This window comes from Argiope bruennichi, chromosome 2 (genome assembly GCF_947563725.1).
Source record: "Argiope bruennichi chromosome 2, qqArgBrue1.1, whole genome shotgun sequence".
Taxonomy (NCBI): Eukaryota; Metazoa; Arthropoda; class Arachnida; order Araneae; family Araneidae; genus Argiope; species Argiope bruennichi.
Window position 1 is genome coordinate 58278440 of NC_079152.1, and position 12180 is coordinate 58290619.

The 12180-nt window shown below is 29.0% G+C and overlaps 1 protein-coding gene across 1 annotated transcript in view; it reads right to left on the minus strand.

Moving 5' to 3' along the window:
- LOC129960110 (uncharacterized) overlaps positions 1-11821 on the minus strand; it is a 280895-nt gene extending 269074 nt beyond the window's left edge. The window contains exon 1 of the mRNA XM_056073244.1: positions 11054-11821. Coding sequence (XP_055929219.1) covers positions 11054-11154 — 101 coding nt within the window. The 5' untranslated portion in view covers positions 11155-11821. The remainder of the gene's footprint in view (positions 1-11053) is intronic.
- Positions 11822-12180: the final 359 nt, after the last annotated feature.

The window sequence follows — 12180 nt, forward strand, 5'->3', positions numbered from 1 at the left end:
CCTTAGTTCGAAATAATATTTAACATATAGAAAATTTTAAAGTTATGATACATTACTAATTTTATTATCGATTGGTTGAAAACTAATGTATTATTTAATTATAATATTAAATATCAGCAAATTTGCAATCCCTTATATTTTTCTGTGCATCTTAACGAATAGCATATTAATCAAACACCACTCGTGTGCTCATCAATAAATGCAATAATTCATTCAAAATGAATATATAAAACGAATTATTTTTCAAGAGCAAACAATTGAATTTCAATCTTTGTAAATTTCATTCGATTGCGCTTGAACCAGAACGGCTTAACAACGTATTATTATAACCTAAAGCCCTCTGACCTTGAAAACAAAATAGTTCCACATGTTATTCGCTCACACATGGGGAAACAAATAAAGAGATTCCAGGGTTCTGCATACCAAGTGGTAAAAGATCCGAAGTCCATTTGACAGCTTTCATCCTAAGTCAACAGATGCTCTATAGCTGTCAACAGTGCTTTCCTTCCGAATCACTTTTTCTTCCCGTTTTTTAAACATACCAACGCATTTGTTAAGCGAATAAGAATAGATAAATAGGAGCAGTAGTTTTTAGTAACACTCTCGTATTTTAGAATGCCATTGCATACGTTGCATAATAATCCTTTTAGGAACTTTACAATAGTGATATACAATTGATAAGCGATTTAAAATAAAACAATGAATAGACTTCAAATACTTTTAAAAGAGGGTACTTAATTTTTAAATGATTTAATTTAAATACTTTGAAATCTTAACAACTCCAAACACAAAATATTTATACAAGTTTTTTAATATTTATAGTTTTACAATATTTATAAACAAATTTATAGTTCTACAAGTTTTACAATATTTAAAAGTAAATAAATTGTAAAAAATACTCAAGATATATTTTAAATAAAGTAATCATACATTCCGAGTTAATCAGCAAATTCTAATTTCTGATTCTTTGTCATTGTTTTATTTTCTAATTATCAAGTACGGGAAAATCCAGTTATATTTGTTTTAAACAATACTTGAAAGCATTAATTTATAGCAAATATTTCACTTATCAGACAATATATTTCTTTACCACAACAGAGGTAATCACGGAGTTTGAGAAAACACTACTTAAAATTAAAACATTTGGCTTTCATTTCATTCTGCATCGCAATATTCTTCTAGCAATGGCATCGCAATATTCTTCTAGAAATTTTTACAATTTGTTACTTTGAAAAACCGATTTAATTTTTGAAGTCATAAAAAAAGAAGAAAAAAAGTACAAAATATGAAGAATTTGGTATTAAAAAAAATGGTATGTAAAATATAATAAAATTAATTGTGCCTAAATACTTATTAAATAATTGGAAACCGGGCTGCAGATAAGAATTTAAAATAATTAAAATCTGATAAAATGATATTGGCATTAAATAAAAAACTACGGCAGTATTAACTTATTTCATGCATTGTAAAATATGATGCTTTAATGTTGAAATAAAGCCTCGTTTCCAAAAATCAGAATTTTTATTGAATGAAATTTATTTTCCTTTTTTGAAAATTCATCACTTCCCCCCGTTTTCCGATTACGAAAGATTCAAAGTTGAAGTAGCAATCAATCTTTTTTACACAAACTTAGAAAATAAATAAATAACAGTATTTGCATTCATAAATATTTATGGCTTATATTTTTTTCGTTAGACATATACATCGGTTTGATTATGCAACAACAAAGCAAATAAAAAATGGATCTGTAATTTTCCCATTGTTGCTTTAACAAAGAAAGAAAATGTAACTTTTCGTACACTTTAATTTCCTTTATAGTACTTAGTGTTGAATTTCAACAGAGAAGATAAGACTGGTGGAATACTTTTCTCTCTCGTGAATATTTTTTCCGCAACCTGTAACCTATTTATGAAGTATGTATAAATTACAACTGTCATTTTAAAACTAAAGTTCTTCACAGAAAACTTTCAAAAGTTTATTTAATGATAAACTTGGCAAATAAATGTAATCGGATGTTTTAGCCAGGAACAAAAAAGCTAGCATTGAAATTGAAAGATTTTTTTAAAGAGTTCAACCTGATAAATCTAACTTAGAATTAACAGGTAATCCTTTTCAGAGGCTGTAAACTGAGATGTTCTGTAAATTATGTTTCTAACGAAAGTATTCGTTTAGTATTAAACATAACGTCTCGCCGGCTAACTTTTGTGACACCATAACGACCTATTCTTTTAATCATGGATATTTAGGTCTATCTAGAATTTTTAAATTAGTTTAAAATAATTTGAATAAAAAGTGCTTACATAATGCCCCACGATACAAAGGGCAAAAATATTCATAAAACATATCAATTAACAAAAAACAAGACATTTAGCTAAAAGTTAATAAAATTAATCTTCTACAAGCCAACACCAAGCGAAAATAAGAGTAAACCAAATCAAATAACTATAGCTATAGGGAAAGTACAATAATAAATAAAAACGCATGAATGAATAAGAAATAAATAAGCGATATGCTTTTACATAAGAATTACAAATGACAAAATTGATAGCTAAAAAAAGAAGACCTCAAGATAATATGTCGGAAATAAACAAGAAAACTTATTCCTCTGGAACTTTTATTCTAGAAAGTCGAATGAAACTATCAAAATACTTTAATATATAACTAACTCAACATTCAAGTGTCACGAGAGATTATTCTAGATTTTCCTACGTGGCTGGCTGCAAATAGTAAAAAGGACAATCCTGACTAGATATCTGCTCACGTTCAGCTATTAATACCCTACAAAGAAGCATTTTCAAATATTGTTTTCTCTGTACAGTCGTAAATGTCATTTGAAACCTGCGTTACTTAACCAACTTTAAGATCCCAGCGCATTTAAGAATACGTTAAAATAGAGATTTATGGCAGAAACTGAGCAACATTCTTGGTTTTTACGAGAATTATTGTGGGTATGTGGGCCCCTTCCATTATTCCAACATAACAATGGATAGAAAACATAAAAATCATTTTATCACTTGGTTATTAAATGCCAGCAGCTTTATATACACTGCAAGATTATTGGGAAAAGCTTATTTGTCCCCAATGTTAAGCAGTGTAATATGTTGTAAAATAGCCATAAATATTAAATAACGGACTGAGAAAAGGAAACGAATGCCATTAAGATGTTCAAATTTAAACATTTGCAATTCGAAATAAAATTCCAAATAGACGATTTAAGTGTGCACAAATGCTATTTCATTTTCAGAATATTAATAGTAATAAGAAAAGATATGCAGGAGTTCAAAACAAAAAGCTATTTGAAAATCAGAAGTGAATTCAGATTAACGATGCGTTGGTCGAAGTAACAGAAGCTGATCCAACAACGAATGTTGCTGAAAGCTGAAATCTCAATAGCTGAATAAAATACGCAAAAATTACGCAACAATCTATTTCATTAGGTTAAGGAAGTTTTATGTCCATTTTAACTGAATGTTTATAAATGTAATAAAATTTTACAACTTAAATAATTATCATACAAAAATAGATTTTTCAAGGTCTAAGAAATTGCAACTATTTCGCTTCATAACATGACTTTAATAAATGTAACGGCAGAGGGAAAGAAAGATGTTTTCCATAATGACAAACTGAAACTTCAATTTCATTTGGATCCACAAAATGTTATTTATTATTTTATCTACAAGGTATATAAATTATTTTTAATACTGTTTTTTTATACATATTCTTGAAACCAAAAAAATCTAAATGTATCCAAACGGGAAACATTCATTGCTCGCCAGTAGTTTAAAACAGAGCAAGTTTCTGTGGGGTCAGATTTATCCGATATTTTATAGTACATAATCCTAAGCTTAGCTATGATATCGAGCACTTTTACACCTATAAGATCTGTAATAAGTTGCACTGAAGCTCATTTCACGTGCCACATATCAATCTGAAAAAAATTTTTATTTTGTCCAATATATCTTAGTTTTAAGAATCTAAAAGAAAGAAATTTTATCATAACGTTGATATTTATTTCATTGAAAGACTGATTTTAAATATAAAGCCAAGTGCATCAGTTAAATATTTGCAATACAATAAGATCATATTTATATTTCATCTTTTTTGCGGTATGTTATTATTTTATCTCTCTCTCCAACAAAATCTCATTAAAAGATCTTCAAAAAATTTCTCAGTTATTAAATTACATGCATTTCTGCCAATACTAATTGATATATATATATACATATGGCAAAAGACTGTTTAAAACGGCAAATCTACAACTTTGTACGAAACGCATGTTAGCTCCCCCCCCCCCTCCCTTCACGTCAGAGAATGTCATGATAGGACGTTTGTCAACAGAAAACTGGTTCGAGCTTTCAAGATCAAATGCCATTGGCTTTCTCGAAAAGAAAATGAACCTTGCAAATAGACGTGCTTGGAATTCTGCGCGACAGTTTACAAATTTGCAACGCAGTTTTTTTTTTTTTTTTTTTTTTTTTCCTTCTTAAACCCTCCAACAACAACGATTGTCCTAAAAATGATTATTCAAGAAGAGAGAAAGAGTTGATGGCGGATTTTCACCTAGTAACAAGTAGATTAAAAAATTTCCTTCCTCTAGTTATTAGACAGTATTTACACTTGATTATATAGAATTGATCAGTTTCCTATACGTTTCATTATGCTCATTTAGTTATTAGAATATTTATAAAACCTTATATTTGCTTCAAAAATAATAAATAAATAAATTTAAATATTGGAAAGTTTGAAATCGTAATAAATAAAAACAAATTTATATTCATAAAGTTAATAAAATAAGAATATTAAAAATTAAAGTATCCGCCTACATTAAGTATAGATTTTCAACCAAAATTTATTTAAAAAATTCATTTTTTAGTTTGAAAATTCATAATTTCAAATTACTAAAATTGCTTTTATTTTATTTCTACGGAACGCCCAGAAAGAAAACTAAGGTATTTTATGAAAATACTGAAAGCTAAGAATATTGAAACCAGAAATTTTTAAATTAAATGGAAGTGAAATAATCAAAGAAATTCTCAGTATGTTCAACCCTGTATATGGTTATTCGTTTTAAATAGTTTATTACTATTATTTACGTCTCAATTATTTTTTATTGTTTGGGTATGTCTTTTTAAGACTTACACATAAAAGTCGGGGAGGGACTTTTATGTTTAAAGCTGATAGACAATTTTATTAATAAACTTCAAAATTACTGTAAGAAAAGAAGCGACAAATAATTTAGATTCAATGCAAAGCTCTGTATAGGTAGACATTTTTCTTATATTTTTTCTAATGAATCTAAACCAATGCATGGACAGAGGGCACTGATAATCAGCGCAAATATCAACGTGCACTAACCAATAATATAGAATACCAAACTAAATCTAAAAGGTTACCATAGGTCATAATGAATACATTAAAGCCCGCATATATCAAATTATATAATTGTGATTAGCTTAAAACATTTCATATGGAAATACAATGCAAAATACAAATTTAATTGGGTAATATGATATGAGAGGGTTGTGAAATTACAAACTCAGATATGGGTGTATAAACGGTGCCCATACAATTTAATTAAGCGGGTTTAAAGCTTTACTTTCAGAGTTAAATATGTCAAGACTGTAAAAGGAAAACTGCCTTTGAATGTATTGTTCTTGATCAGTGCGAGTGCATGAATCATTATTCACCAAAATTCTTTCATTATTTAAAATTAAATTATAAATAATCGAAATAGGGGAAAATATAATCTAAAAAGAATAAAATCATCCAAGAGGAGGGGAAAAAACGTGAAGTATATAAATGTGGCGATTTTCAAGTAAATTAATGCATAATTTTATACAAAAAAGTAACTGTGTTTTTATATTTTAACTGATTTTTTCTCAAAAATGATAATTTCATAAAATTTCCATTTATGTAAAATGGTTTTTCAAACTCTTTCTGTTCTACAACTTCAAACTTAGTATATAAATTTTGCATATCATCCTTTAGAGAATGTACTGGAATAATCTCAATTGAATCAAAAGTTTGGATTTTACAGCCCATTGTTGTATTAGCAATTGTGTAAATATTGAAAAATTATATATTATCGTTTCAAAAAGATATTAAAGCATTTGTAAATTTTTATTAGATTCTAATACAATTTCTAGACAAATGTTTCTAGAGTATCCCAAAATATTTTATTTGCGATTTTATCCTTTTAAGTTTGATTTATTCCGTAATGAGTTTTCGCAAACTTTTACTTTAAAGTGCAACGTTTTTAAAAAATCTGAAAATTAAAATGTTTTTATTGCTTAAATGGAAAGCTTTTATGCAATAATGAAAATCAAATGTAATTACATATTTTATAGAAATTTCTCACAATGCCTTCAGTATGCATGCGGATATTTTAATATAAAATAAAACATTAACATATTAAAAATGTGTTGAAATGCAAAACGATCATCTTATTCAAAGAGCGGCATCATATTGTGTACTAACTACCCTTGGATATCAAAAGTGAAAGTCTGTCTCTGTATTTGTTATTCTAATAGATAAGCAATGCTCATAATAACTATCTAATTCTCTAGCATTGATATGAAAATTGAAAATAAAATCTTAATTTTAGTTATGAAATAGGTAATAACTTTTAGCTGAGGTTTGTTCTGTTATCACTAAGAACGTCGGGGTTCGTTCGAAAGAACTTTCCTCAAACCGTGTTACATTTGTCTAGCTCGGGCGAAAGATATTGATATGGCACGTGTTCCTTCGTCACGTTGCAATGTTATTTTTTTTTCCATTATAATATGAATCATTTTCATCAGTCTACGAAAGCTAGAATATGATTTTATACACATATTAGTGCTATTATGCATAATAGCAAGTCTATGAAATGGCCATTTAACCATCTACTAAATGCAAGTACACCTAGAGCTTTATTTCTTTCATTTGAAAAATTTCATGTTTCAATTTATGCACGTGTCAGTACTCTACAAAAGTTTTGGTCCTTTTTTCTATAATTATTTCGCTTGGATTTAAATATTAATGTTTATGAGAAAGTTAACTGACAGCAAGTATGTAAAATTTGTTTAATGAAATGAATGTTCTATGAAGTTTCGTATCAAGCGAACTATCCGTAATTCTTATTTCTGATATTCCATAGAAAGTTATTTATAATCATATGGAACACAAAGGCAGTAGCATCAATTTTTCAATCTATATTTGAGTAGATTGGATGCTTTTGGTATATTCATCATTTCTTCATTATTAAAAGTTCATATTCATACAGCTGGCAAAGAAGAGGAAACAGAAGTATATCCGCTTATGCCAATATGCATGATGAAATTCGTTATGATGATGATTAGTTAGAATTCATCCATTCAAGCAGAAATGAACTTTTGCCATAATGATGAATGAAATGCATTAAAGGAAATACAATAGAAAATACAGATATTCCTATGAAATGAAAAATGATTCGAAACGTTTACAGCGCACAGTGGAGAATAATCAAGATATTCTGGATTAATGATAAATATTTGTGGGATCCTTCGCATGTACAGTATGTATTTAATCTCATATTCGTGTAATAGCTTTTCAGATAAAACCAGAAGCTGCGTAAATACCGTTATTAAAAGTTATCAAACACATTATGTCAAGAAAGAGAATATTAATCCAAATTCGAATTAATTGATAATTATTTAGAATCGTAATATAGATTTAAATCACCGTATTTTATGAAGTGTACAAAGTTAAATATTCGGATGAAAGGATTATAATTCCAGTATAAAGAATTAAAATACAGATCCATATAGTATTTGTTTTAAATTAAACATTGCGGAATCAGCACATAATGGAATTTAATAATACGCAAAGAACACACGACGCTGAAATAGAGTGAGTATACTATATTATGTAGTAGAAGCTGGGAATAAAAATATTTCGAAGCTGATATATTATAAAACTGTCTGCTTATAAGAAAGTATTAGGAATATTCAATAATTTTTTAAGCCAAGATTCAAAAATCAGGATTGTTCAGGCTAATTCAGATGTCCGGAATCTACTTGACGTATGAATTTAAAAATCGACATTGTAATGATGATAGATCCTAATATTTGCAAATATATTTTGTACATTTATTCTACAAAATTTCAAGCCACTTCTCATGAATTATGTAAAAGATTTAGAAATGATTATCGAACAGTAAGTTATTTTTAAGACATTATTATCAACTTAAGGGAAAGTTAACGTTTGCACATTAGCGACTTGAAGCCCAAACCCAATCCATTTTAATAAAATGTAAATAAAATCTACGCAACTCATAAGATTTAAAGATATTATTATTGCTGGAGTACTTTTTTTAAACTCCAATGGCAGCTTTCCAGACTTTATTTCTGTTTTAATATGAAGTAAGTTTATTCCGAAACCAAAATGCGCTATCTTAAGAGATTTTATAACAAATCCCTCTAAAAGCAAAGAAAGAAAACCGTTAGGAAAAAATAGAACAGAATTTTTTTTAAAAATAACATTCTTAAAATAAAACTTTGATTATTCTTTCATTAACTGATATTAATTATGCTTCTGTGAATATTACAAAATATCAGATAAAAGCCTAGCTATATTTCAAAGATATACGAAAATACATACTCGAATAAAAAATCATAACGGGAAATTCTACAGAAATCACGAAGAAATTTCAGATTTAAACTATTATACCATGATCTAATGTATTTGAATATGAGGTACTCGAAACTTGCAAAGATGTCAGCAATAATATATCAGGAATAAAGAAACAAAACAAGGATAAATTTTGAAAGGAAAAAGTTTACAAAACGTATTGGATTCATCGAGCATCCTATGCAGGTCTCTTTGGAACATTACTGTAAGAAAATTTATTTCACTCATTTCTTAAAAAGAAAAATAAAGATTCCAGTTCATATTACGAATTCTATAGAGCAGTCTATGGAGGAAGGGATGGGGGGGGGAGCATAGATGCTACGGAATCGATTCACATGACACTACATAAATGTGATAAGGGTCTCCTCATATGACATCCAACTGTATATTTGCTACACATTTTTTTATGCGACATTTTCCTGCTTCTAGATCTGGCTGGTTTGAAATATTGAGTCGTCGAAATTGATGAGTATAGCGTCATAGTATGAAATGATGCTATTGTGAAGAATGTATCAGGGCACATTTTTTTCTCCTACTTTTGAAGAATTTTTTTTTTTTTTTAAATTTATGTCTAGCTTTCAGTGATTTAAAATTTGTTACGTGGAAATTAACATAAAGGAGAAATCGAAAATCATGTTATTAGCTTAAAAATTTAATTTTCAGAAAGGTGTCGATGTTATATTAATGCCGTCACAATCAAATTTCTTTCGCTCATTCTAGTTTACATTGTCGCTCCTCAGAAAATGCCATCATTAATTAAAAACAATATTAAGTATATATGAAAGTGGTATCCCTCACAACCGCTTTATCTGAAGGAACGGTAGTTAATGTAATTTTGACAATTCTAACATAAGATAAAACAAATTACTTTATCAAAATATGTTTTAAAAACTAGTAAATTTTACTCACAAAAAAAAAAAAACTTTGAAAGAATTTTGCTGCTCAAAGATAAGAAATTCGTTTGCTAACATCGAGACGTTTGGAGATATTTCACTAAATCTTGCAGTTGTTGGATCAGTAGTCTGAAACCCGTTACCTCTTTTCGAACATGTGACGTAGTTGATTTTAGTAAAAAATAAAAGAGGACAGAGGCAGGTGTTTTAAACATGCTCCAGAAAAGTTCCGTCTGGTTCAGAAAATGGATATATTGGATTGCCAAGAATTAGGATTTTTGTTTTTTGCCAAGGTTTATCAAGTAGCATAGATATACTGTTATAAATATATGCAAACGCTTTTTATATTAATGAAACAAGGTATTTTATTAGTACATATTTCGAAAGAAAAATCTAAAGCTTACAACTTGTTTTCGCCCACTGAATATTTATTGAAGAATTAATTTAAGAAGTATAAAGACTGAGTTATTAATAGTCAAGAAAATTCATTGCTTTGAAAACGAATCCTAACAGAATATTGATTGATAATTTTCAATTATTTTTCATAGAATTAAAGTGAATATTTCAAAACGCGTTTTTAAAACTTTTAAAGCAATTAACGGGAAAAAAGGAATATTTCGTCACAGAAATTAGCCCATTTACATTACATATTTATTTTCTTCTTTTCCTTATTTATTTCCTGCTAATGAAAACATTTATTTCACAACAACGGATGAGCGAAAAATATAATGAACATCTCTGTAAACGAGTGCACACGTATGACGCACAATTAATATTTGATACCAATACTGCTTCAATTAAATTAGACATTGTAAAGTGATACTAATACTGTTTCAACAGACAGATTAATTTGTGATGAAAACTAATCAACATAGGCAATCATTTATGAAACTTTAATAATCTTCGAGTGTTTTATTATAGAAAGATAAGACCAGTTTCGCAAGCAAAATTCATTTCATTTGGATAAACAGATTTACAAATATTAATAAAAACACAAAACATACGATTCTTTTCGACAGTTAAATATAATAAAGAAGATTTTAAATATTGAATTAATTTTTCAACAACATTTTTTTCAATTAATTCAAATTTGTAAAAATATCAATTACATTTCTGTTATAGGCAACTCAATTTTATGTAATTTTTTCTGTTATAGGCTCATGTTATTTTTTCTGAGATGATTTATTTTTATTGATAAAAAAAAACTTTTATTTTTTTATACTTATACTTACATTTTAATTGACTAATAGCCTATAAAATTTTTGAAGTATCCCTACCAGGTGCATATTTCTACCCGACAGCTATTATAGTTAAGGTCAGGCAGTCATTAGTACCAGAGATAATTGAACACACTAGATACCAACAATATCATGTAACGTTTCAAAATATTTCTCTCGGATTCTAAAAAATGTATGACTTGCCAATTATACTCAGCAATTTGAAATTAATTTGTTTAAAATGCAATTTTATAATGTTCAATGAAATCGAATTATGGTGATCTGTGTACTTACTTCATATAATAGATCCGCCCCGTTCTGGTTATATGGGCAGTGCATCCTTTTCTTATTTTCTGGTTAAGTTCGGAAAGGTATTTGGCGACTTCGGCATCCATCAGATTCCTAAGAATTTCGTAATCCTTGTAGAATTCAAATTGGCGGGAAGTATGCGCGTATCCTGAACAGGAAGAGCGTTATTTAACAAAATAATATTAGCCTTTTTCCGATAGAAATATAGCGACAGCATACGGAAACTTGAAACCACCTCCTTGACAATATATCATCACCACCACTTATCATTAAAAAGAAATCGGATAAATATTTTGCACTGAGACTGATTATTTTATTTATTCACTCGCTTTCTATAAATAAAAGCAAAGTAATATCCAGTGGTCAGGTATGGTTTGCACAGTAGTATCCACACTTGCTTGAGGCGAAACGATATATCTTATTATTGCATTCGAAAACAACAAACACTGAAAGAAGGCGAAAGACGGTGAGAAAAAGCCACGGTCACGCACCGTGGATGCCTATCTGACGCAAAAGGGGAAAGAACTTAAAGAGTGAGATGGTTGAATCACAAATCACAGACCGATTTTTGAATCGATGGCTGAAGAAAATAACTTCCACTCCACGACGAGGCTTTCTTTCCAGAATACAGATCGGAACCTGCACACAACATCGGGAAATTGCGGGTCCCCGTCCATTGTTAAAGATCCTAGGACAACATGATCATCATCTCCACCCAGCGACGCCGTGCATCCGCTCTTACACTGCTATGGCATCAATAGTGGCACGTGGAGTGAGGCTACGAGTTGGTGGAAAGAAGGGGAGGTGGAGTCTACAACCTGTTCCGACGCTGCTGTCATCTAGTGGAGGTTTGAGGAACTGCTCACCTTGAGGTTTTCCTTTGGGTATCTAAAGCAAAAGAAATAAATTATTTTGTGTCAAAAAATTTGAAAGAATAAATCTATCAGAAGATAAAAATGCACCACATACTTATATATTAAAAAAATCAGAGAATATTTATATGTCTTTTAAAAACCAAGGACTTTTAAAATTCAGAAGGAAAAAAAAAGTGATGATATTTTTAGATTTTTAGGGGCCTCTTTGTCGGATTACCTTAGGGGCCTTAATTCAAG